This window comes from Ips typographus, linkage group LG7, assembly GCF_016097725.1.
Source record: "Ips typographus isolate SLU linkage group LG7, UJ_Ityp_2.0, whole genome shotgun sequence".
Taxonomy (NCBI): Eukaryota; Metazoa; Arthropoda; class Insecta; order Coleoptera; family Curculionidae; genus Ips; species Ips typographus.
In genome coordinates, this window is record NC_138428.1 from 6,135,997 (window position 1) to 6,160,974 (window position 24,978).

The 24,978-nt window shown below is 35.1% G+C and overlaps 3 protein-coding genes across 6 annotated transcripts in view; 1 reads left to right on the forward strand and 2 right to left on the reverse strand.

Moving 5' to 3' along the window:
• Window positions 1–5,355: 5,355 nt before the first annotated feature.
• Window positions 5,356–16,115, reverse strand: LOC145731967 (TBC1 domain family member 14-like). Its single transcript, XM_081983964.1, has 6 exons — window positions 15,426–16,115; window positions 15,177–15,373; window positions 14,997–15,128; window positions 14,734–14,940; window positions 10,174–10,363; window positions 5,356–10,121 (listed from the first exon to the last, which is right to left on the reverse strand). The coding sequence occupies exons 1-6, from the start codon at window positions 15,951–15,953 to the stop codon at window positions 9,438–9,440; spliced, it is 1,938 nt and encodes a 645-aa protein (XP_081840090.1). The 5' UTR covers window positions 15,954–16,115; the 3' UTR covers window positions 5,356–9,437.
• Window positions 16,116–16,781: 666 nt separating this feature from the next.
• LOC145731991 (uncharacterized) lies at window positions 16,782–17,748 on the forward strand. Its single transcript, XM_081984000.1, has 2 exons — window positions 16,782–16,997; window positions 17,065–17,748. The coding sequence occupies exons 1-2, from the start codon at window positions 16,995–16,997 to the stop codon at window positions 17,635–17,637; spliced, it is 576 nt and encodes a 191-aa protein (XP_081840126.1). The 5' UTR covers window positions 16,782–16,994; the 3' UTR covers window positions 17,638–17,748.
• A 276-nt stretch (window positions 17,749–18,024) lies between these two features.
• Window positions 18,025–24,978, reverse strand: part of Eip63E (cyclin dependent kinase Eip63E) — a 38,004-nt gene continuing 31,050 nt past the window's right edge. For all 4 annotated transcript variants that reach the window (XM_081983973.1, XM_081983975.1, XM_081983974.1 and 1 more), the window contains 4 exons: window positions 22,961–23,362; window positions 22,615–22,823; window positions 22,512–22,555; window positions 18,025–19,863 (listed from right to left, as the gene is read on the reverse strand). In XM_081983973.1, the coding sequence (XP_081840099.1) occupies window positions 19,799–19,863; window positions 22,512–22,555; window positions 22,615–22,823; window positions 22,961–23,362 (720 nt within the window). In that variant the 3' untranslated portion in view covers window positions 18,025–19,798. The remainder of the gene's footprint in view (window positions 19,864–22,511; window positions 22,556–22,614; window positions 22,824–22,960; window positions 23,363–24,978) is intronic.

The window sequence follows — 24,978 nt, forward strand, 5'->3', positions numbered from 1 at the left end:
ACCAGATTTGAGTTTCTGAGGTTCAAATTAGTCTATAAAGTTAGTTTTGCTAAGATGGTACCAGTATGGCAACACCGCCTCAAATGCTACCCAAAAGCTTGTTAAAATCCTTATTTTGACTAGTTTTTGGTACATCTTTCCATTCAATCCTAAATAACGCTTATTTGAAACACTATGTATAACACATCAGATAACGGTAGATAGCCAATGAAAGGAGCTATCACGTGACGTAGAGCGGACGGTTCTAAGTCGTACCCTTTGCCCGCTAGAGGGCGCCAAAGTTGATTGACTTTTTTTTTACATTTTTGTCAATATCTCGGAAACGGTACAATGTAAAGGTTTGAAATTTTTGTCAGATATACAACAGGACAGGACCCAACTTTTATTATTCATACACTTTTTTGATTCCATGCACTGTTTGGCTGGAAAAAAATTAAAACTGAAATTTTGAAATTTTTTATAGGGTGCACCCTTAAATTTTTTTTTTTTAAATTTTGAAATTTTAATTTTGACTTTGGCCGCGCAAATACTTTAAAAGCAATGGTGAAAATATGATGCAGGGCGCCAAAGGACCTTACTGGCCCTTATAAGTGAGTTGCGCCCTATAAAGTGCGCAAAAATGTCAAAAATCGTGATTTTTCAAAAATAGTTCCAAAACAGTATCACCTGGAGCTAATTTAAGACCGGATTTGAGTTTCTGAGGTTCAAATTAGTCCAGAAAGATAGTTTTGCTAAGATGGTACCAGTATGGCATCACCGCCTCAAATGGTATCCAAAAAGTTCGTTAAAATCCTGATTTTGACTAGTTTTTGGTACATCTTTCCATTCAATCCTAAATAACTCGCTTATTTGAAGCACTATGTATAAACACATCAGATAACGGTAGATAGCCAATGAAAGGAGCTATCACGTGACGTGGAGCGGACGGTTCTAAGTCTTACCCTTTGCCCGCTAGAGGGCGCCAAAGTTGATTGACTTTTTTTTGTACATTTTTGTCAATATCTCGGAAACGGTACAATGTAAAGGTTTCAAATTTTTGTCAGATATACAACAGGACAGGACCCAACTTTTATTATTCATACACTTTTTTGATTCCATGCACTGTTTGGCTGGAAAAAAATTAAAACTGAAATTTTGAAATTTTTTATAGGGTCCCCCATTCAAATTTTTTTTTGAAAAATTTTGAAATTTTAATTTTGACTTTGGCCGCGCAAATACTTTAAAAGCAATGGTGAAAATATGATGCAGGGCGCCAAAGGACCTTACTGGCCCTTATAAGTGAGTTGCGCCCTATAAAGTGCGCAAAATTGTCAAAAATCGTGATTTTTCAAAAATAGTTCCAAAACGGTATCACCTGGAGCTAATTTAAGACCAGATTTGAGTTTCTGAGGTTCAAATTAGTCTATAAAGTTAGTTTTGCTAAGATGGTACCAGTATGGCAACACCGCCTCAAATGCTACCCAAAAGCTTGTTAAAATCCTTATTTTGACTAGTTTTTGGTACATCTTTCCATTCAATCCTAAATAACTCGCTTATTTGAAACACTATGTATAAACACATCAGATAACGGTAGATAGCCAATGAAAGGAGCTATCACGTGACGTAGAGCGGACGGTTCTAAGTCTTACCCTTTGCACGCTAGAGGGCGCCAAAGTTGATTGACTTTTTTTTACATTTTTGTCAATATCTCGGAAACGGTACAATGTAAAGGTTTGAAATTTTTGTCAGATATACAACAGGACAGGACCCAACTTTTATTATTCATACACTTTTTTGATTCTATGGACTGTTTGGCTGTAAAAAAATTAAAACTGAAATTTTGAAATTTTTTATAGGGTCCACCCTTAAATTTTTTTTTTTTAAATTTTGAAATTTTAATTTGGACTTTGGCCGCGCAAATACTTTAAAAGCAATGGTGAAAATATGATGCAGGGCGCCAAAGGACCTTACTGGCCCTTATAAGTGAGTTGCGCCCTATAAAGTGCGCAAAAATGTCAAAAATCGTGATTTTTCAAAAATAGTTCCAAAACGGTATCACCTGGAGCTAATTTAAGACCAGATTTGAGTTTCTGAGGTTCAAATTAGTCCAAAAAGATAGTTTTGCTAAGATGGTACCAGTATGGCAACACCGCCTCAAATGCTACCCAAAAAGTTCGTTAAAATCCTGATTTTGACTAGTTTTTGGTACATCTTTCCATTCAATCCTAAATAACGCGCTTATTTGAAACACTATGTATAAACACATTAGATAACGGTAGATAGCCAATGAATGGAGCTATCACGTGACGTGTAGCGGACGGTTCTAAGTCTTACCCTTTGCCCGCTAGAGGGCGCCAAAATTGATTGACTTTTCTGGTACTTTTTTGTCAATATCTCGGAAACAGTTCAATGTGGAGGTCTGAAATTTTTGTCAGAAATACAACACGACAGTATGTAACTTTTATGATTCTTACACTTTTTTGATACTATGCACTGTTTGGCTGGAAAAAAATTAATACTGAAATTTTGAAATTTTTTATAGGGTCCACCATTCTAATTTTTTTTGAAAAATTTTGAAATTTTAATTTTGGTTTTGACCGCGCAAATACTTTAAAAGCAATGGTGAAAATATGATGCAGGGCGCCAAAGGACCTTACTGGCCCTTATAAGTGAGTTGCGCCCTATAAAGTGCGCAAAAATGTCAAAAATCGTGATTTTTCAAAAATAGTGCCAAAACAGTATCACCTGGAGCTAATTTAAGACCAGATTTGAATTTCTGAGGTTCAAATTAGTCCAGAAAGATAGTTTTGCTAAGATGGTACCAGTATGGCAACACCGCCTCAAATGCTACCCAAAAGCTTGTTAAAATCCTTATTTTGACTAGTTTTTGGTACATCTTTCCATTCAATCCTAAATAAGTCGCTTATTTCAAGTACTATGTATAAACACATCAGATAACGGTAGATAGCCAATGAAAGGAGCTATCACGTGACGTAGAGCGGACGGTTCTAAGTCTTACCCTTTGCCCGCTAGAGGGCGCCAAAGTTGATTGACTTTTTTGGTACTTTTTTGTCAATATCTCGAAAACAGTTCAATGTGGAGGTCTGAAATTTTTGTCAGATATACAACACGACAGTATGCAACTTTTATGATTCTTACACTTTTTTGATACTATGCACTGTTTGGCTGGAAAAAAATAAAAACTGAAATTTTGAAATTTTTTATAGGGTCCACCAATCAAATATTTTTGAAAAATTTTAAAATTTAAATTTTGGTTTTGACCGCGCAAATACTTTAAAAGCAATGGTGAAAATATGATGCAGGGCGCCAAAGGACCTTACTGGCCCTTATAAGTGAGTTGCGCCCTATAAAGTGCGCAAAAATGTCAAAAATCGTGATTTTTCAAAAATAGTGCCAAAACAGTATCACCTGGAGCTAATTTAAGACCAGATTTGAATTTCTGAGGTTCAAATTAGTCCAGAAAGATAGTTTTGCTAAGATGGTACCAGTATGGCAACACCGCCTCAAATGCTACCCAAAAGCTTGTTAAAATCCTTATTTTGACTAGTTTTTGGTACATCTTTCCATTCAATCCTAAATAAGTCGCTTATTTCAAGTACTATGTATAAACACATCAGATAACGGTAGATAGCCAATGAAAGGAGCTATCACGTGACGTAGAGCGGACGGTTCTAAGTCTTACCCTTTGCCCGCTAGAGGGCGCCAAAGTTGATTGACTTTTTTTTGTACATTTTTGTCAATATCTCGGAAACGGTACAATGTAAAGGTTTCAAATTTTTGTCGGATATACAACAGGACAGGACCCAACTTTTATTATTCATACACTTTTTTGATTCCATGCACTGTTTGGCTGGAAAAAAATTAAAACTGAAATTTTGAAATTTTTTATAGGGTCCCCCATTCAAATTTTTTTTTGAAAAATTTTGAAATTTTAATTTTGACTTTGGCCGCGCAAATACTTTAAAAGCAATGGTGAAAATATGATGCAGGGCGCCAAAGGACCTTACTGGCCCTTATAAGTGAGTTGCGCCCTATAAACTGCGCAAAAATGTCAAAAATCGTGATTTTTCAAAAATAGTGCCAAAACAGTATCACCTGGAGCTAATTTAACACCAGATTTGAGTTCCTGAGGTTCAAATTAGTCTATAAAGTTAGTTTTGCTAAGATGGTACCAGTATGGCAACACCGCCTCAAATGCTACCCAAAAGCTTGTTAAAATCCTTATTTTGACTAGTTTTTGGTACATCTTTCCATTCAATCCTAAATAACTCGCTTATTTGAAACACTATGTATAAACACATCAGATAACGGTAGATAGCCAATGAAAGGAGCTATCACGTGACGTAGAGCGGACGGTTCTAAGTCTTACCCTTTGCCCGCTAGAGGGCGCCAAAGTTGATTGACTTTTTTTTGTACATTTTTGTCAATATCTCGGAAACGGTACAATGTAAAGGTCTGAAATTTTTGTCAGAAATACAACACGACAGTATGTAACTTTTATGATTCTTAAACTTTTTTGATACTATGCACTGTTTGGCTGTAAAAAAATTAAAACTAAAATTTTTAAATTTTTTATAGGGTGCACCATTCAAATTTTTTTTGAAAAATTTTGAAATTTTAATTTTGGTTTTGGCCGCGCAAATACTTTAAAAGCAATGGTGAGAATATGATGCAGTGCGCCAAAGGACCTTACTGGCCCTTATAAGTGAGTTGCGCCCTATAAAATGCGCAAAAATGTCAAAAATCGTGATTTTTCAAAAATAGTGCCAAAACGGTACCACCTAGAGCTAATTTAAGACCGGATTTGAGTTTCTGATGTTCAAATTAGTCCAGAAAGATAGTTTTGCTAAGATGGTACCACCGCCTTAAATGGTATCCAAAAAGTTCGTTAAAATCCTGATTTTGACTAGTTTTTGGTACATCTTTCCATTCAATCCTAAATAAGTCGCTTATTTGAAACACTATGTATAAACACATCAGATAACGGTAGATAGCCAATGAAAGGAGCTATCACGTGACGTAGAGCGGACGGTTCTAAGTCTTACCCTTTGCCCGCCAGAGGGCGCCAAAATTGATTGACTTTTTTTACATTTTTGTCAATATCTCGGAAACGGTACAATGTAAAGGTTTGAAATTTTTGTCAGATATACAACAGGACAGGACCCAACTTTTATTATTCATACACTTTTTTGATTCTATGCACTGTTTGGCTGGAAAAAAATTAATACTGAAATTTTGAAATTTTTATTTATGGCAACACCACCTCAAAGTTTATATACTAAATTTTGATAAAAAAAATGCATTTTTTGACAGTCATTGTAAGAAAAAGATGAGGTAGAAAAAGTAGAGTAGGTGTTTCTTGTGAAATAGCATTTATTACAAAAAATAGTAATCCCTTAACAAATAAGCTAATAAATAAAATTACATTACAGTACATTTTAATTTTAATATCGATTTTTTTGTCAGTTACGCTTCAAAAATATTTGATCTACAATGAGAATAAAAATTTTGCGCGCATTCGCTTTTACGCTCTATGGAGCGAGCAGAGTGAATGTGACGTCGCAATGACGAAATTTGACAATTATGATTTTGTCAATAAACTCAGGTCAGGTCGCCTATGGATGGCAAATTACATGACAGCTGTCAAGCTAGAACGAGAGAACCACAGCCAACTACGACCATAACAATTATTGAACACGTGACGTTACTATTGCTCTGCTCGCTTTATGGATCACAAAAACGAACACGGGTTCTCAGATAGTTTCAAAGCCTTCTAGATTAGGTAAATGTAGTTTTTTTAAATAATTCATATACAGGGTGTTTTCGTAAATGATGCAATGTTGCCATAAAAAACTATTCTTTAAATTGGGGCGTGTGTGAAGCAGAACAACCCGATCGAAATGCCAACTTACTGAAAACACCTCGTACGTAAAATTCCACGCACGTTTAAAAACAGAAATATATAAAAATAGATTATGCGAACGTAAAATATCACAACAATAATATACGCATAATAATATAGAATAAAGAAACATAAACAGATTGCGTGTGTTCAATTGATTATTTTGAGTTTTGAACGGACGGCAGCGCACGAACTAATTCCTGATTTGTACTTACAATTCCAAAACATAGAGGGAGTGTCCCAATAGAGGAGTTTGTTCAAAAAGTACCTTGGACTTCCAGATACTGTCATACAGGGTGGTCCAGTTTTAAATGTCAATAATTCACCAATCGCTAGCCCATCAAAAAATAAGTTGACATGCATTATGTCATTTTCCTGAAGAACGCTTCCTAAGGAAGACACAAACTTCCAATGTTATATATTAGCTTGTCTGTGATGTTATTCAAAATTGACAAAAATATCTACTTGGGTTATTGTGTTTTTTTACTTTAAAATGGTTCAAAAGTATTCAAATCTGGTCATCTGTGAAGTTTACGAGTTAATTTTTGACACTGAATATTAATCAATAGTCAAAAAACAGGATTTTTGGACTAATGTTTACTGGCGTTCAATTTTTTTGACTATAGGTAGTGTAAAACTGATCATTCAATTCAAACTTTTTTTTTATTTAATTAAACATTTTGGACTAATTTAATTCTAAAAATTAGCGTTTAAGACTAATATCGTAGAATTTTTAATGACAAATTTATTTACTTTCATCAATGAAGAGCCTGAAACTTTACTTTTACTATAAAATAGTTTAAAATTTGATTTTTTCACTCTTAAATCACAGTGAAGCGTTTAGAAGTCAATTTAATACTGACAAAGCGTGAAATGGCATGTTTAAGCCTGTGGAAAATGTTAAAATAGTTTTTTAAGTCTGCTATGTCAAAAACTTGGTAAAGATAACCCTAATAGGTACTTGATTTTCCAAGCTAAAAGCAGTTTTAAAGCCCTAAAAATAGTACAGAATCCTAAGAAAATAAAAAGCAAAGTAAGAAAACTTGAAAGTTAGTCTTCAAGTCAATTTTCATGAATCTAATGTCAATATTCGTATTTAAGACTATTTTCAAGACTAAAATATTGAAATGTATTTTCAAATTATGAAAACTTGCTTTAAGGGGATCGGTAAAGACTTTACGTTTTCGATCGCGATGCTTGGCCTACGTGTAGAAAAATATATAAAAAACAGTGTTTGTTCTTTGTTTCTGTCGATAAAACTACGGCAGTGTTAACGCAGACATTACTGTTTAAGCGACGAGGGTCCTAGAGTGATATGGAACAAAGATGCAAGATTTCCGCTCCTTAATTCGAACAATTTTTTAGTCCCATCTTTTAACCCAAATTACGACTTTAATTTTTAACTTATATGCGTGATTTTTTTTTTATTAAATAGCTAAAGGTTTGGGGAATGTGCGAAAGTTATTTTTGTCACCAAAAAAGTTTTGCAGGTAGGAAAAATAGTGACTTGAAAATTATGGTAATTTTAGCATTTTGTTAAAATGCTTCTAGATATTTTGATTGACGTACTATTAAAATTATATTGACTTTCGCACATTCTAGCAAATGTCTTCTTTCATATGCCGTTTAAAAAACAGCAATACCTAGCCTAGTTTTTTTTAATTTGGGTTAAAAGATTGTCATAAAATGCATTGAATCTCCCATAAGAGGTTTTGCTTTACCGATGCCCTTAAGTGCAAATTTTAAGATTTTTATGTCACTTTTCATTGGTACAGAGTCATATTTTGGTGTCCAAGTCAATATTCAAAGTTGAAATGTGTGAATTTGTAGTCAAAAATTCTAGATAAAGTAGTTTTTCATGGCTACAAGTCAATTTTTACTACTAAAGTTTTTCAACTTATCTGAAAACTATAACGACCGACTACAAAGACAGTTTTTAAGCCTCTCAAGTAAATTTTCATAGTTTCCAAGTCAATTGCCAAAGCTAAAGTCTTTCAATTTGTCTGAAAACTGGTTACAAAGACAATTTTTAAGCCTCTCAAGTCAATTTTCACCGTTTCAAAGTAAATTTACTGGTTTCTAAGTCAGTTTTCAAAACTAAAGTCTTTCAATTTGTTGGGAAACTATGAAAACTATGTCCAAAGACGTTTTTTAAGCTTCTTAAGTGAATTTTCACTGTTAGATTTAGTGCTTATTTCATTGTTTCAAACCACTGATATCAGGAAAAAACCTTTTGAAGGAGTCTGTTATATTAAAACCGTTATTTGAAAATTAGAAACACATTCTAATTTGGTGATTTTGTGTTAATTTTATTGTTTCGAACACTGAAAACCTAAAAGTATCCTCGTAAAGAGTCTTTGAAAGGTATTCCCTATAAAAACCGTCATTTTGCATTTCAAACGACATTTTTAAGACCACTGCAGCTGCATAGAAGGTTTGCAATGGTTGTAAAGTGCAATTTTATGATTTTGGACCAATTTCATAGTTTCAAGCCACTGAAAAGCATAAAAAGACCTTCTTTGAAGGGTTTTCCATAAAAAACGTTATTTTGAAATTAGCAAAACATTTTTAAGTCCTCTGGAGCTATGTGGAAGGTTTGTAAATGGTCGTAAAGTATAATTTGGTGAATTAGTGCTTATTTAATTGTCTCAAACCACTGATATCATGAAAAAACCCTTTTGAAGGAGTCTGTTATAATAAAACCGTTATTTTGAAATTATCAAAACATTTTTAAGACCTCTGGAGCTACGTGGAAGGTTTGCAAATGGTCGTAAAGTTTAATTTGGTGATGTAGTGCTTATTTCATTGTCTCAAACCACTGAAATCATGAAACAAATTTTTAGAGAGTCTGTTATAGTAAAACGGTTATTTTAAAATTAGCAAAACATTTTTTTAAGACTTCTGGAGCTACGTGGAAGGTTTTCAAATGGTCGTAAAGTGTAATTTGGTGATTTAGTGCCTATTTCATTTTCTCAAACCTCTGAAATTATAAAAAAAAAATTTAAATAGTCTGTAATAGTAAAACCGTTATTTTAACTGGTTTGTTTTGAACGTATTAACTCAATTATCTTGTAAACAAAGTTTCAAATCAGAATTTTATAAGAGATACTTATTTTGTAAATTGAACAAGTAAAAAAATATTTTTGAAAAATATACAGTAACGTAGAAAATGAAGCAGAAACATGAAAAGCATCTTTCTGTATTTACACCACTGGACAGTTTCGACAAACGTCATTAACATCACATAATGAGTATTAATTGCACATATATTTGTTATAAATTTGATTAAAATATTGCTCCAGCGGTCTGACAGTTATGACAAGTAACCGATTTTTTAAACTAAACTTTTATGGACTGTGTATTTTCCTTGGGAAGCATTTTTCAGGAAAATGACATCTATGTATGTTAACTTATTTTTTGATGGGCTATCGAATGGTGAATTATTGACATTTAAAACTGGACCACCCTGTATAACCAACTGAATGATCATTGAGACACCCAGCACGCCATTTTCTAACCTATAAATAATAAAAAACTACCTAAACTGATCAGTCTCTTTGATCTCGCAACGTTGCACGCGCTGACTGAAAGTAACTTTCCCAATGGAGGTGCTGACGCACTGAATGCTTCGAAACAACTGATCCGAAGACATGTCCTCGGGAAGTTTGGTTAGAAACTGGGCGCCATGCAAGAAATCCAACTTTTCCAAAAGTTTCTGGTACAAGTGCAATATACCGAGCGCAGTCCTGAACACAAATTCGTAACCGTCGCGCAGAAACACGTCCCATACGCGACAAGCGACGTCCAAAGGCATCGCCTTGGCGAACACGGTGTAAATCCAGTCGAGCAGATACAAATCGGGAGTGAGACCGGACCGTTCGAAGTGTCCGTACAATTTGGGCAGTTGACTGTTGAACACTTCGTTGTAGGCGCTGTAGTAGGCGTTCATTTGGGTTTGATTGAGCGTGAACGCCGCCTGATGCAGTGGCTGATTGAGTAAATTCGAGAAACAAATGAAAGCGTCGCACGCCTCCATGTTTAAAATTAAAATGGCCGCGATGTAGGACATGCCTTGAACGTAACCGATGTCCGGCCTGAAACACACGTAGGCGGCCAGCAACGAATGCAACACCTCGGAGTATGGTCCGCCCTGTTGGAATATGCACAGGATCGGAAAGGTTCGCGAAATGTCCAGCTCAATGACGTCCATACTGCTTTCCTATTTGGTGACCGCTTAGACTCGATAACATTTGTTTATTAGTGCAACTAACCTGGTCATTTTCGTAGTCGTAAGATGGCGGTTCGGGGCTGTTTAGGCGGTTTTGCGCGCGCGTCACGCATATTTCAAACAATTGCGGAGTTATATTCAGTTCGTTGCCGATTGCCAGTCGCCATACTTTACCGCGAACACTTGACGGTAGTCCTTGCCACCACAAGTCTTGAGTTTTTCTATTTTTTTCCCTGAAATCATCAATTAACCGCCTTTTCTAGTAAGGAATGCAAAATCGTTCATTAATGAGTCCCACCACCGCCTACTATACTAGAAAGCAGAGCTGTAAAAGCTGTAATTTTCGGGTCGGAAAATTACAATTTTTGGAAATTTACCTGAAAATTAAGCCTGGTTTATAAAACAAAATTTAAATTTAGCTGTAACTCTAAAAAAATATGGTGTTCATAAAAGAAATATTTCAAGTCTTAAATCAATGACTGCTTGACATCAAAAATATTAAGTGACATTCGGGATTCCCACATACCCAGTGTTGTGATTTTGGAATACACAAACACAAAAATTGACATTGGAAAAACTATAAACCAAAAAAAAAACCGTAACCTTTAGTTGCCAGGAAAAACCATAACCAAATATTCAAATTCAAAACACAAATCAGCTGATTGTGTCATTGGAGGCGCTTGCGCAGTAGCAAGATGATTTAACTTTAGCGAATTTAGAATTTTATGTAAATCCAAGGTCACTAGATACAGCTAAATTTAAGGTTAAAGTTAAATTTCATTTATGAACGTCTTGATTTAAAACCACTAGTCTTATTCTTAAAGTTAATACTAAATTTAATGCTAAATTTAAATTTTCTTTTATAAACCAGGCTTTACTTTATGCTTAAATTAAAATTTTCCTTGATAGGGAAAACAACTGTCAAACTTGTCATTGTTATTGTCAAACGTATCATGCATTCTAATGAGATAATTTCAGACAATGATTAAAAGTACATTAAACCATTCAATATCAATCCAAATTATTGAATGGTTGGTATAATTAATTAAAAAACGAATTATTGTTGAATTTTTAGATTTTCCAATTTTTTCCGGAAATATTCTGAAAAATGTTGCATACCTAACCTCAACACTTTTCAAAATAATAGGAATTTTTAAAAAAAGGAATTATTCATCAATTTATGCAAAAGTATAGTAATCTGATTTAATTGAAGAGATGTCCTGTATGTTCTCCTTTCTGGACAACACATTCCCGGTATAAAAGCTTCAATCTTTCGGTACCGTGACATTTTTACTATACAGGGTGGTCCAGTTTTAAGTGTCAATAATTCACCATAAGTTGACTTGCATTACGTCATTTTTCTGAAAAACGTTTCCTAAGGAAGATACAGTCCTCCAAATTTCAATTTAAAAAATCGTTTTGTAGTTTAAAACTGAACATTCAAGACTTGTGAAAGTCCAAATTTGTACTGAATAGTCTAAAAACTTTTTTACTACTAGGAATGGTCTTATGATTCGCTTTCTCAGACTGCCATCCTGGTTGAGTGTCTGAAACTGGCATTCAAGAACTAAAAAAAGTCCGGAAATCAAGACAAAAATTGTATTGTGCATGAAACTCATTTTTTACTACTAAAAATAATATAAAAGTTGACTTTTAATGCTAGAACTGACCAAAGAGAGTCCAAAAGTATATTTTCAAGACTTTAATTGGTGTACAACTCAATCTTCTGGACTGGACAACAAGTCTAGAAGTAAATTAAATTTTCGGACTATTTTATTTCTAAAAATTAGTTCTCAAGACTATTACTGTAGCATTTGGTACCAACATTTTTTACTTTTATTACTGAAGAAACCTGACTTTTGGAAATAGTTTTAAACTCGATTTTTCAGTCTTAAAAAGCACTAAAAATAGTCTGATTTTTTTAGAGATGCTACAATTTTTTGCCGTTATGAATGTAGAAGTCAATTTAATAGTGAAGAAGCTTGAAATAACATTTTCAAGATTATGGTCAGTGAACAAACTGGCTTTTAGGCCTGATAAGTCAAAAACTTTGTAAAGATAGTCTTGAAACTCGATTTGAGGCACTGAAAACAGCCTTAAAACACTAAAAACAGTCTAGTTTATTAAGAAATACCCGAATTTTTAGCACTGAGGTGTCTAGAAGTCGATTTAATAGTGACAAAGCTTGAAATGCCATTTTAAGTCAATAAAGAAAGTAAAAATTGTTTTTTAAGTTTGTTATGTCAATAACTTGGTGAAGATAATCTTGAAACTCGATTTTCCAAGCTGAAAGCAGTTTTGAAGCACTAAAAACACTCCAGAATTCGAAGAAAATGAAAAGCAAAGTAAAAAGCACGAAAAGTTCGTTTTCAAGACAATTTTCATGAATCTAATGTTAATGTCCTGCATCTAAGACTATTTTCAAGACTAAAATATTGAAATTTGTCTTCAAATTATGAAAACTTACTTCAAATGCAAATTTTAAGCTTCTGATGTCACTTTTCATTAGTTCAGTCACATTTTGGGGTTCAAGTCAATTTTTAAGGTTTAAATGTATGAATTTGTTGTCACAAATTCTTGAAAAAGTAGTTTTTATGTCTACAAGTCAATTTTCAGTATTAAAGTCTCTCGATTTGCATGAAAACTGGTTACAAACACAATTTTTAAGCTTCTGAAATTTTTATCTTTTTTAAGTCAATTTTCAAAACTAAAGTCTTTCAGTTTGTCTGGAAACTATGAAAACTGGCTACAATAATATTTTTTAAACTTCTTAAGTGAATTTTCCGTTTCCAAGACAATTTTTAAGTTGGGTTAGGTTAGTTTTGGGTCTTTGACCGTAATAACGTGTAATAAAGTGCTTTTTCCAAATTTGATCAATATTGCTCCAACGGTCTGACAGTTATGACAAAAAAAAAACGATTTTTTAAACAGAAATTTGAAGGACTGTATTTTCCTTAGGAAGCACTTTTCAGGAAAATGACATAATGAATGTCAACTTATTTTTTAATTGGCTATGGATTGGTGAATTATTGACATTTAAAACTGGACCACCCTGTATATATAGTATACAGGGTGATCAAAAGACAATTTCAAGGGCTACAAATTGCTATATTGAACCACCCTGTAACTGTCAAAATAACAGAATTATGGGCTGTCACAGTAAAAACTGTCAAAACCAAACTTAACAAGAAATAACTCAGTTTTAACAGTAAATAACTCGGGGTTGGTCAAAAGAGAATTTCAAGGGCTACAAATTGGTATACCGAACCACCCTATAATTGTCAAAATAATCGAGTTATTGACAATACAATGGATTAGTTACAGGGTGAGTGAATGAATTTTTAACATCCTTGTAACTTGTTAAAAAAATACCAAATATGAATCTTGTACATATTTGCATATACTTTATTCCTAGAGAAGTATACAGTAATTATAATTTTTTATTCGATTTTTGAAATCTACGTCAAATTCTAGGCTTACTTGATGTAAAATATTTGTATCGATATTCAATTGTTTTTGCTCTAGCAGCCTTACTTTGACCACCCTCGTCGAAAGCAGAAATTTCCAATTTGAGCAAAATTTTGGTGCACTTTTCCAGAAAATTGTCTATAACTCGCTTATTTGAAACACCCTGTATAAATACGCCGTATAACAAAAGAAAGCTAATGAATGGGGCTATCACGTGACGTTGAGCGGGCATGGCTAAGTTGCCCGGTTTAGCCGCTAAAGGGCGTCAAAGTTGACTCTCGTTTTTTTCAGTTTTTGCTCAATATCTCAGAAACTTTTCAGGTTAAAAATCTGAGGTTTTTACCACCGATGGGATGCAATTTTCACTTTCTATACACTTTTTTGGTGCCACGCACCGTTTGACTTTAGAAAAATTAAAAACTAGAATCGTCAAGAAATTTCAAGTGAAAATTTTTTATTTTCAAAACTAACCTCAACTGTCTAAATAATATCAAGTTATAAAATAGTACAAAAATGTAAAAAACTAATTATTTTTGAATTTTCCAATTTTTCCGGAAATGTTACAGCCCTGCTAGAAAGCCTAGAAGGTGCTTGTCAAAAATTCCAATATGGCGGAAATAGTGGTGACAGTTTGCGTTTGTTTGTATTGTGGAAATTGAGTTTTTTGAGTTTTAAACCGTAAAAATTCATCTAATCCTCAAAAAACTCAATTTCCACAATACAAACAAACGCAAACTGTCACCACTATTTTCGCCATATTGGAATTTTTGACAAGCACCTTCTAGGCTTTCTAGTATAGTAGGCGGTGGGTGGTCTCATTAATGCATGATTTTATCATAGGCAACCAAACACACTCATAGTATAGTCCTATCCTTCTTTAATTCTATTAAACAGAGAGAAATAGATGCACATTATTTAGTTGACATCCACCATTAACAATACAACTAACTGTCATTGTCAAGGGTGTCTATGATTCCGGTTTGCCGTGTTGTCTATATAACATAACTTTTAGTTTAAAAATTAATGATAACAGTTTTACTTTATTGACTTGACTTAATATTTTAGGTCTATTTTCTCCACAAAAAAAAAAAATATCATGCAATATCAGAGGCAAAAAAAATATTGAGATACTTACATTTGACTCCAATTAGGTATGACAAGTTGCGTAAAATGTTTGGCGGCAGCAGCCTGTTGCTCTTCCAATTGGAGTTGTATTTTTTTCAACTTTTCTTTTACTGCTGTACTTTTAGCTTCCTTCCTTTTGGCAGCTGCCAGTATTTCGCTGTATTCTTGAGTGTGTTTCTGCTCCTCTTCCTGTGTTTTTGCTGGCAATGTTGCTGGTCTAAAATCGACCACTTTGTAGGCAAGTTTAGGGGACTTTTTTAATTGAAAAAGTACCTTTTCAACTGGATTAGGGCTGAAGAACTGGCCACACTGTGCAATGGAGATTTGTTGCATTGTGCCCCACCTTTACCAAACAGTTTCCATAACGTTGAGTCTGTACTCCCAGATTTCCATGAGAACACATTTCTAAACAACACCACTTAGTCTAACTCCCTTGTAGAGCAAAGTACTTACTTGCTGAAAAACTGACTCAAGCTACTTCTCCTACTCTTCTCTTCAGTGTCCTCCCCTCCAAAATTCGACAAAGATCTGTCCTCACTGCCAATCAAACTTCCGGAAGTTGAGGGTTCACTCAATGTTGATATAGTGCTAGAGAATGACCCTTCTTGGATTCTTCTATGGCCTAAGTGCTTTGAAGGACTGAAACCCTCCTAATAACCCCTGGGTTGATGTATTTTTAATTCCAAAACCTTAAAAACTTACCTTATTATCAGATAAACTACAGTTTTTAACTCTATTATTGTCAGGTTGAGATTCTTTGCTTATCAAATCACAATTATTCAGATCTTCTACGAGATGTAATTTCCTAGTTACCGGGCTATAAGCTAGTGATATGTTTTTTAATGCTTCATTGAAAGTCAGTTTGTTGTAAGTAGTAGAGTTTCCGTTTTGAGTATTTACATTATGTTCAGGACTGCAATCTGCGCTCTTGACTTTGTCGCATCTTTCGGGCCAAGTATTAAACCAGCTGTCCCCAGTTGGAGACCCTGAGCAACTGGTTTTACCCTCCCAAGGGGGTTCTTCAGTTTGGGGCTCCCCATTCAATTTTTGGCTTGACAGGTCCTCATTGCTTCTAGATAACACTGATTTGTAACCATTGCGCTTCTTCAGGTGCAATTTCAGGCCGTTTTTTAGTAAGGAATGCGACGTTTTGGTTTTTGGGGCGGTCGTCTTTGTTGCCTCCTGTCTATCTGACGATGCGTCCAGCCGAGTATTTTCCGTATCAGTCATGTCCCTTCTAGGAACCAGAATGGTTTGTTCGAGTTTTTGTTTAATTTCACATTTAAATTGATGATTAATTTACTGTTTAGTCTTGAAAGTAGGAATATTATTGTTAATTAAGTGGACGTCACAACACAAAGAACGCCATTTTTAAAGTAGACTGTCACGTGTAGATTGATTGACACTAGTGACAAGACATTACAGGGTTGCCAGTTGCTTGTTGTCAAATATAGTTCAACATACGCGTATTTTTAAAGTCAACAGTTTAGGTATTGTTGCCAACACAAGCACCACAATTTTATAAAAAGCGTTCTTAAAGTGCTGATGAATTAATGGTGGATCCAACTGTCACTGTCTTTTAAGTCAACATAAATCTGTGATGAAAACAACATACCCTCAACTTTCCACCAAGCCTCAGAGCTGATGGATTTGTTGATTTCATGTTGGAAGTCAATTTTGACCAATGACAATGTAAGCTTTTTTGAGGTTATGTATTAGCCTTTCCGGCATTTGTTATTGTTTGTTGATTAAGGAAAATAGAAAAGGCGTAAAATACTCAGCAAAGGTTCTTTAAATGTCATCGATCACAAAATCCCGTTTTTTAAGTCAACAAGAAAAATGTTGCCAACCAGCTTAACAGTTCCAACACAATCTCAACACTACTTCAACAAAACCATTCTCTGACGTCATTCATCACAACTTAATGTTGACTTTAAAAATACGCGTCATTTTGTTTTTTGAAATAGTAATGATTAATAAAAGACAATGCCCCCATCCGTAAGAACAAGTCGATTGTCGAATTGTCTATTCAGCCTTTCCTACATCTTATTTAGATTAAGCAAATACGGAATGTGGTGTAATTTGATCTAAAAATTTCCATCAAGAGCGCTTGCGCCATAAACCTGCTGATCGGCCATTATTGCTCATCAAAATATAATTTTTTGTTTTGTCACTTTGTCAGTATTGTTTGTAAACAACGTGGTTTGTTGAGGGGCCCAAAGTCTATTCCTAGGGCTCTGCTGAAGTGTATAATGCTTATAATTGGTAACCATGGTAAGTGTTCTTCTGGCCTTTTAGGAGTGTGACCTTAATTCAAGGTTCTATTACGCGTTAATTTTAGAGCAAAATCGAGGAAACGGACTGCAAACTGTCCAGTTCGTTGCAAAAACTAGAGTTAGAAGGGCCTAAACGTGTCAACCCAGATCCTACCGCCAACCCATTTCGCAGACGTTCAAAGTCACTGTCCAGTATAACAAACCTGCATTGTGACTGTACTAAAAAACTGAAATCCGTTAAGAAAACCACCTCCTTCAAACGAGACAGTAAAAAGCTTTTGAGGGATCCAGTATTGAAGATAGTGAAGTTCAAGGGCAGTCACAAAAAGGCAAAGGAAAAACTGTTGGTCCAAACCTCTAAACATGCAGACAAAGAGTTCAAAGGATTGCTGAATGCTTGCGAACGTCTCACTTTGGAGAGTTCAAAGTTGTGTAGTAAGATAAGTAGTTTTTCGGAGAGTTGTCACATGATTAGTGCTAAGACTGAGTTGAGTGGTTTGGCCAGCTGCTCGCATCAAGCCAGGATGAATCCCCATCCACCCTGTGACGTGACTATAGATGAGTTAGCTAGTTATTTCGAAACATCAGTGCATATTCCTAAGAAAATGAGTTCAATGGCAGAAATGATGTATATTTGATCATTCTCAATTATGGTACTTTTATTAGTTAGATGAGTATATCAGTCTGGACTGTTCTAGGCAAATTGATTTTTTTCTTTATTGAAAATAAATTTCTATGTGAGAATATTATTCAATGTTTACTACAGTAAGGTTCAGTTTATGTTACCCTTTTAAAAATCTGAGAATGAGTTTTGTATGGCAACATTGTATTACAGTTTTAGTAAAACTTGAAAAGTTGGTAATTGATTTACAAGGTGGCAATTTAATTAGGAATAATTTTTTTACCAATACGGAAATCTTGACACATAAAATTTGTATTCAGTGGTGCATTCACCAGTTGAATTACAATTATGTCAAAGGCAGCTTATTTCTCTGAAAATACCTTGAATAAAAAAAACAACTCTGTTTTATACAAAGACATTTATTAATTAATATTTTTTTAATAGTCTTATATAATAACCTAAATATATAAACAACTATTATTCCTCTATGTACAAAACGCAACGGCTAATACGACATTACACACGCGGGTGGCGTTGCCAAATGACTTTACAACGCGACATTGCCGGCTCTGATCAATTTTTAAATTATTACCTACAATGACGATCCGGTAACGTAGCGTGTATACTTGCCATCCAGTGTGTGTATAATTTATACGTCACTTGTCAAACAAAAAAAATATAAAACAATACAGACCCTGTCATTTGACAATTGACGTGTTCCTGGACAATAATAGAACCGAATTATAGCGCAGGCGTGCGTGCGCTAGGGGATTGTGGTGATGATTGTGACCGAAAAATGAAATACAATTATTTAATGTATAAGAAAATACGCACGATCTTAACTATACGAATTGTCACAGTTAGAAATGAGACGGTTTTGGTAAATGGACGTCCGATGGGGTAAGCGGTGTGTGCACGGCGGCAGAAAATTGGTGCTTGTATTTTTGATTTTGTTCCTTTTTAACATACAAACCACTTGGAAATATCAGTGGCGTGTTTATTATTATTACTTGTTTTTCGCTACTTATCCTAGTACAAATTCCATATTTAGTTTAAATCTCACTAGTAATATTGTGTTTTATTTATTATTAATTAGATAGGGGTTCTAGAAAATGTCATTTCCCTCCCACTGTGCTTTGTTTCGACCTGAAAGGGGGAGAGAGAGCTATGATTATCGGTCTAGGAATTATTGACGTTCTATTTTATTGTATTTTTTTACATCTATTTAGGTACTTTAGGCCTGTTCTATTTTTGAAGCGTTACTAAAACTTTTTTTTTTTAATTTTAAATTAGTTCGATTTGGATCTAGAAAAGTCTTTTTCGTATCTACCAGCAGAAAAAATTCTACTTGTCATTTTGTCTAAGACTACCCTAAAAAATATCGACACTACACTGCCCTGATTTGGCACTTACGAAATTTGGTTATCGTTTTTGTCGTCGTTCTCGAAGTCGGTTTACTTGAATTTTGAGGGGTGAAAATGAGAGATGAGAAATGGGAGAACACGCATAAATCACTCGTCTTACTGCTTAAATATCACCTAGTTAACATTTTTTTTTTCACTATACGCAAGTTTAATTGAGCACTATGGAAGGAATGAGTTTAAACTTGTTTTGCTTCAAAAATTGTCTAAGCGCTTTATTTCAGTTTTCTGTAAACGCGGTTTCGATCACAGATACGCGCGTCGTCCGCCCTCTTAAACGCTAAATAATGCACAGTGTTGCCGCGTTTTCTCCAAAAAAGGAGATTTAAGGCCTGTAACATATGTAAAGAAAATCACGAGAAAAAGTAACGTACTATTATGGTAATCTATATAAAGTAAAAAAAGAGAGACATACATAAAACATAATAGGTAAACATAAATCCTCTTAATTAGAACCAACAAATATAAAGGAAAAAAAGCAATTTAGTACCTTATATACTTTGCGGAAATTGTCTCAATTTTTGTGAGTTTTAACTGTAGTAGTAATGTCCAGTCTTTCGATTATAAAACACATATTATCAACAACTAATCCGGCCGCTCTATAAAAACCTGATACTTTTCGCCCTTTCCATTTCGATCTTCGCGATCGGCTGGAATTTTTAGAAAATCGCCCAATCGAACGGTCACGCGTCAAGGTTTTTTGGGGCCGTCGCGACGCCGTCTTCTTTGACCGACTTGGCAACGTCGCGCCTGATCTCATTTGACGCCCGAGTACTGCTCGGGATGCAGGTGAACGCCTTCGACGCTGAATATTGACGCATCTGTAAGAGAAACAAAAATAAGATGTTAATGCACGTCATCAGTGACGTTTTGAAAATGCATTCGTTTTGCTTAGCGATTGGTTGCGAACTGAACGCAATTCTGACACAAACGTTGCGTGCGTTGTTGCCAGATTGCTAGTTGACCGTTTCCTGTTTTTGTTTTTGTTGACTTGACTAAAAACTGCTTACAGAGAGAGACAAAAAAAACCTGAATATTGACTAATATTGTTTTTCAAAATTATCTGTTAAAAAACTGCGTCAACTTCTATACAGGGTGGTCCAGTTTTAAATGTCAATAATTCACCATTCTATAGCCCATCAAAAAATAAGTTAACATAATTCAGTCCATAAATGTTCAGTTTAAAAAATCAGTTTCTTGTCATAACTGTCAGACTGCTGAAGCAGTTTTAATCAAATTTAGAACAAATTACATATGAAATTAATACTCATTATGTGATGTTAATGACGTTAGTTCAGTTTATTCTACTTAATTTTTCAATCAGAATTCATCCAACCAACCCCACCCAACTTAAAAATTGTCTCGAAAACAGTGAAAATTGACTTAAGAAACTTAAAAAATGTCTTTGTAGCCAGTTTTCATAGTTTCAGACAAATTGAAAGACTTTAGTTTTGAAAATTGACTTAGAAACCAGTAAATTTACTTTGAAACTGTGAAAATTCTTTGTAGTCAGTCGTTATAGTTTCCAGATAAGTTGAAAAACTTTAGCCATGAAAAACTGCTTTATCTAGAATTTTTTACAACAAATTCACACATTTCAACATTGAAAATTGACTTGGACACCAAAAAGTGACTCTGAACTAATGAAAAGTGAGATCAAAAACTTAAATTTTGCATTTGAAGTAAGTTTTCATAATTTAAAAATACATTTCAATATTTTAGTCTTCAAAATAGTCTTAAATACAGAATATTGATATTAGATTCATGAAAATTGACTTGAAGCCTAACTTTTCAGGTTTTTTTACTTTGCTTTTCATTTTCTTAGAACTCTGAACTACTTTTAGGGCTTTGAAACTGCTTTTAGCTTGGGAAATTGAGTTTTAGGCTTATCTTCACCAAGTTTTTGACATAGACTAAAAAAAAACCTATTTTTACATTTTTCGTAGGCTTATTATGCCATTTCATGCTTTGTCAGTATTAATTTGACTTCTAGACGCTTCACTGTGCTTTAAGACTGAAAAATCGAATTTTAAACTATTTTTTATAGTAAAAATTAAGTTTCAGACTCTTCCATTGATGAAAGTAAACAATTTTGGCATTGAATGCTACGATATTAGTCTAAAACTTTAATTTTTAGAATAAAATTAGTCTGACTGTCTGACAGTTGTAGCAAAAAAGAGATTTTCAAAAGAAGTGTTTTCCTTAGGAAGCGTTCTTCAGGAAAATGACATAATGCGTGTCAACTTATTTTTTGATGGGCTATCGATTGGTGAATTATTGACATTTAAAACAGGACCACTCTGTATAAGAAGAAAATAAAAACAAAATGTATGTAAAGTTCGTGTTTTAATGAAAAAACTAAACATCTGGCAATGTAGCGCGTTAAACGTCAATGACGTGCATCGGCCGATATATCGGTCTTCTACTATACAGGGTTTTGAAAATTTGGTAAATAAAGGATCGTTTTATTAAACTGAGGGTGCATAATGACCCATTTGTATACAGGGTCGTCAAAAAAAAATCATAAACCTGCCACTAAAAAAAATGAAAAATTTCAAGTTTTTTAAATAGAAACCCACATTTTTTATGACGGAGTCATTTTGAGCATTAAAAATTATTATACGTTTCAATTTACTTGCCTATACCTAAATCCAACCCATTTCGTTTTATTTGAGAATAAACATTTTTTATTCATAAAACTCCAATTTCTTAAAAATTTCTCTCTCTAATTACATGTGAATTATGTCTATTGAACATTCCATTTTTAGTGAATTTGGCATTTTTAAATAATATTATTCAAAAACAATTCTTCTCCTGACTGTGACTAGTCAGCAAAAACTCACTAAAAACCACCCTCTTCGGAAAGTCAACCTCTTTTAAGTGTTGCTTTTAATTTAAATGAAAAAGGGTGAAATTTATGTTTCTTCAAGATCCTCTGAATTGACCTTTTGGATATGCCTGATTCTACGGAAACTTGTCTTATTGACGAAGTTGGATTTGCAACAAAACAGCCCAAAATTGCAATTTCTACATTTGTATTATTAAGGATTGGTTTTGTTTTAATAGCTTTTATCTTCACATATCCCGTATTCTTAAAATTTTAAATTATTTGCTTGACAGCGTTTGGTGATGGCTTTGGTTTTTCTGGATAACGAGCGGCAAATACTTCACATGTTCTACTCACAACTTTATCACATTTTCCGTAAATAATAAACAGATTGCTATTTGTTAAAACAAATTACTTAGAAACTCGTTTTTCCGAATTTTTCCGGAAAAACTAAATGCACTATTACCGCCGATAAAAACAGGTATGATAATTTCAAAATTATACATAGGAAATCAATGGAAAGAAGACAGAGTCATTAAAAATGAATAGATTAGACAATGTTTCTTTAGCCGAATAATTATTTCCTCTTACTACTAGTTTCCTATGTAGAATTTCAATGTATACTGTTAGTTGAAAACAAACCTTCTGGTAGTTCTAGCAGCTTTCGCGGCAGTCCATCGAAATACCTGTCAACAAAAAAAAAACTTGAAAACACCTTCTACATGAAATGAAAAACCACACTGACCGATGGTGCATCGCGTCTTCTGCGCCAATCCGCTTCGTCGGATCGAGTTGCAAAAGCGCAGTTGCCATTTGTTCGCCGTGCACCACGTCGTGCAGTCGCGGCCAGCACAGTCCCAGCCGTTTCGATTTGTAATTGGCCAATTTGTGCGGTTTGTAGCCGGGAAGACGAGTGCAACCCGGCCAGTCTTCTTCCGTTGGCGTTCCCAGCACCTAAATAGCGATGTCGCAATCAATGACATTGCGATTCGAATAAAATATTTGTTTAAATGATAACAAATTGTTGATTATGCCTCATGAACTGAAAAACTAGGCTACAAGGTACTAATCCTAGCAATCTTGTCGCATACCTTAAAAATTTTATCTAGTTGATCGTAAGTATCGCGAACTCCTGGAAAAATTGCCAAACCAGTAATCATTTCGACGAAAATACAGCCTACGCCCCACATATCCAGGCTGGTGCTGTATTCCGTGGAACCCAAAAGCACGTCCGGCGGCCGGTACCACAGCGTTACCACCTCGTGACTGTACGTGTGACTAGGAACGCTTTTGGCACGCGCCAGTCCGAAATCGGCCAGTTTTAGTTCACCAATTTCGGAAATGAGCAGATTCTGCGGTTTGACGTCGCGATGCAGCACCAGTCGTCGATGACAATAAGCCAGTCCGCGCAACAGTTGAAATAGAAAGAGACGCACGTTGCGCGGATCTAAACCACCACTGTGCCTTTCCAAGTACTGCGACAGATCCGTGTGCTAAAATAGTTCATCAAAATAACATAACTCTAATAAGAGAGTCTGTGCTTAAATTTAAGAAACACCTTGTTTTTAAGTCCTAATAGCGTAAATTAAGCTGGGTTTATACAGCGCACAATGCATAACATAGAAAGTTGGCTTTACAGTAATGCCTACTGTCGTTTATACAGCGCACAACACTTGCACAATACTTGCATAGAAAGTTCATAATGTTACGGTTTGGGCCTACTATGCTCGATACTCGATGAAACCGATGCGCCGCACTATCTGGCCGGGCGCGTGTTAAAGTAGGTCACAGTTAGGAAGCGACACCTGGAAGCATCTTTGATATTCGAGGCAAATCGCGAAACTGCGATCAGACTTTAGTGCGACGTGAATTGGAACTAAACTTTGGGTTAGAGACTTGTGTTCAGAACCGGACTAGAGATTTTCGGAACAGTGGTGTGTTAAATTTATTTTATGCCAATAACAAGACGTCAAAGTGAAAACATGGAGGCCCAACTTGCAGCTATTATGGAAATGCTTGAAAAACAAGAAAGAATTCGACAACAACACAAGGAAGAAGAAGAAAGAATTCGATAACAAGACAAAGAAGAACAATTAAGAATGAGACAACAAGATATAGAAATGCGTCAAGAAGACAGAGAGCGGCAAGAAAAGCGGAACGTCGAAATATTGGACGCTCTAGCGGGGACCAAGACAGAAATCCAAGAGTATGTGACCCATAGTCTCAATAAAATTCAGAATGATGTCGAGATAAAGCTACGCGACTTAGAGCGGAAAATTAACAGCAGAGGAGTCAACTCTACAGTGATCACCGGAAACGGGCTCAACAAGATCAAGCCTCCCACATACGACGGTCAAACTTCATGGGCAACAATACCAACTCCAATTTGAGGCCGCTGCAAATGCAAATGGATGGAGTAACGAGGAAATGGCTGTAGCACTAATAGTGGCATTACGAGGACCTGCATTGGAGCTGTTACAGACTCTGCCTATCGCCCAACGAAGCAACTATGAAACATTAGTAGCTGCATTAGAACGTCGTTATGGGGATCAACATAAGAAAGGAGTGTATCGAATGCAATTAAAGGCGAGACTGCAGAAAACTGGTGAAAATCTACAAGAGTTTGAGGCCGAAATTCGTCGCCTTGTGCATCTGGCTTACCCAGCCGTCCCGGAGGAAATCCAAGAAGAATTTGTGGCACAGTATTTTGTAGATGGGATTCGAGATCCGGAGGTAAAGAAATGGCTGAAGATGTTCAAAGAGAGCAACAACAGCGAATTACTGGTTCGAGCGCTGGAAATTGAAGCTGCGTGCAACGACTTAAAGCCAGAGACTATTCAAGAGGAAAGAGTACCACCAGCCGATCACGTCCGATCACTAGAGTGGAATGTTATCGATGTGGACGCAAAGGACACTATAGAAGGAATTGGAGACAGCGGTCTTGTTCTCCAAACCCACAGTGCCGACGAAATCAGGACATTAGAACAAATCACCGGAACTCCTCTGTTAAAAGAAACATTACGTGTTATATTTGTGGACGTAAAGGACATTACCGCTGGAATTGCAGACAGCAGTCTCGTTTACCGACCCCGCAGAACTGGCGTAACAA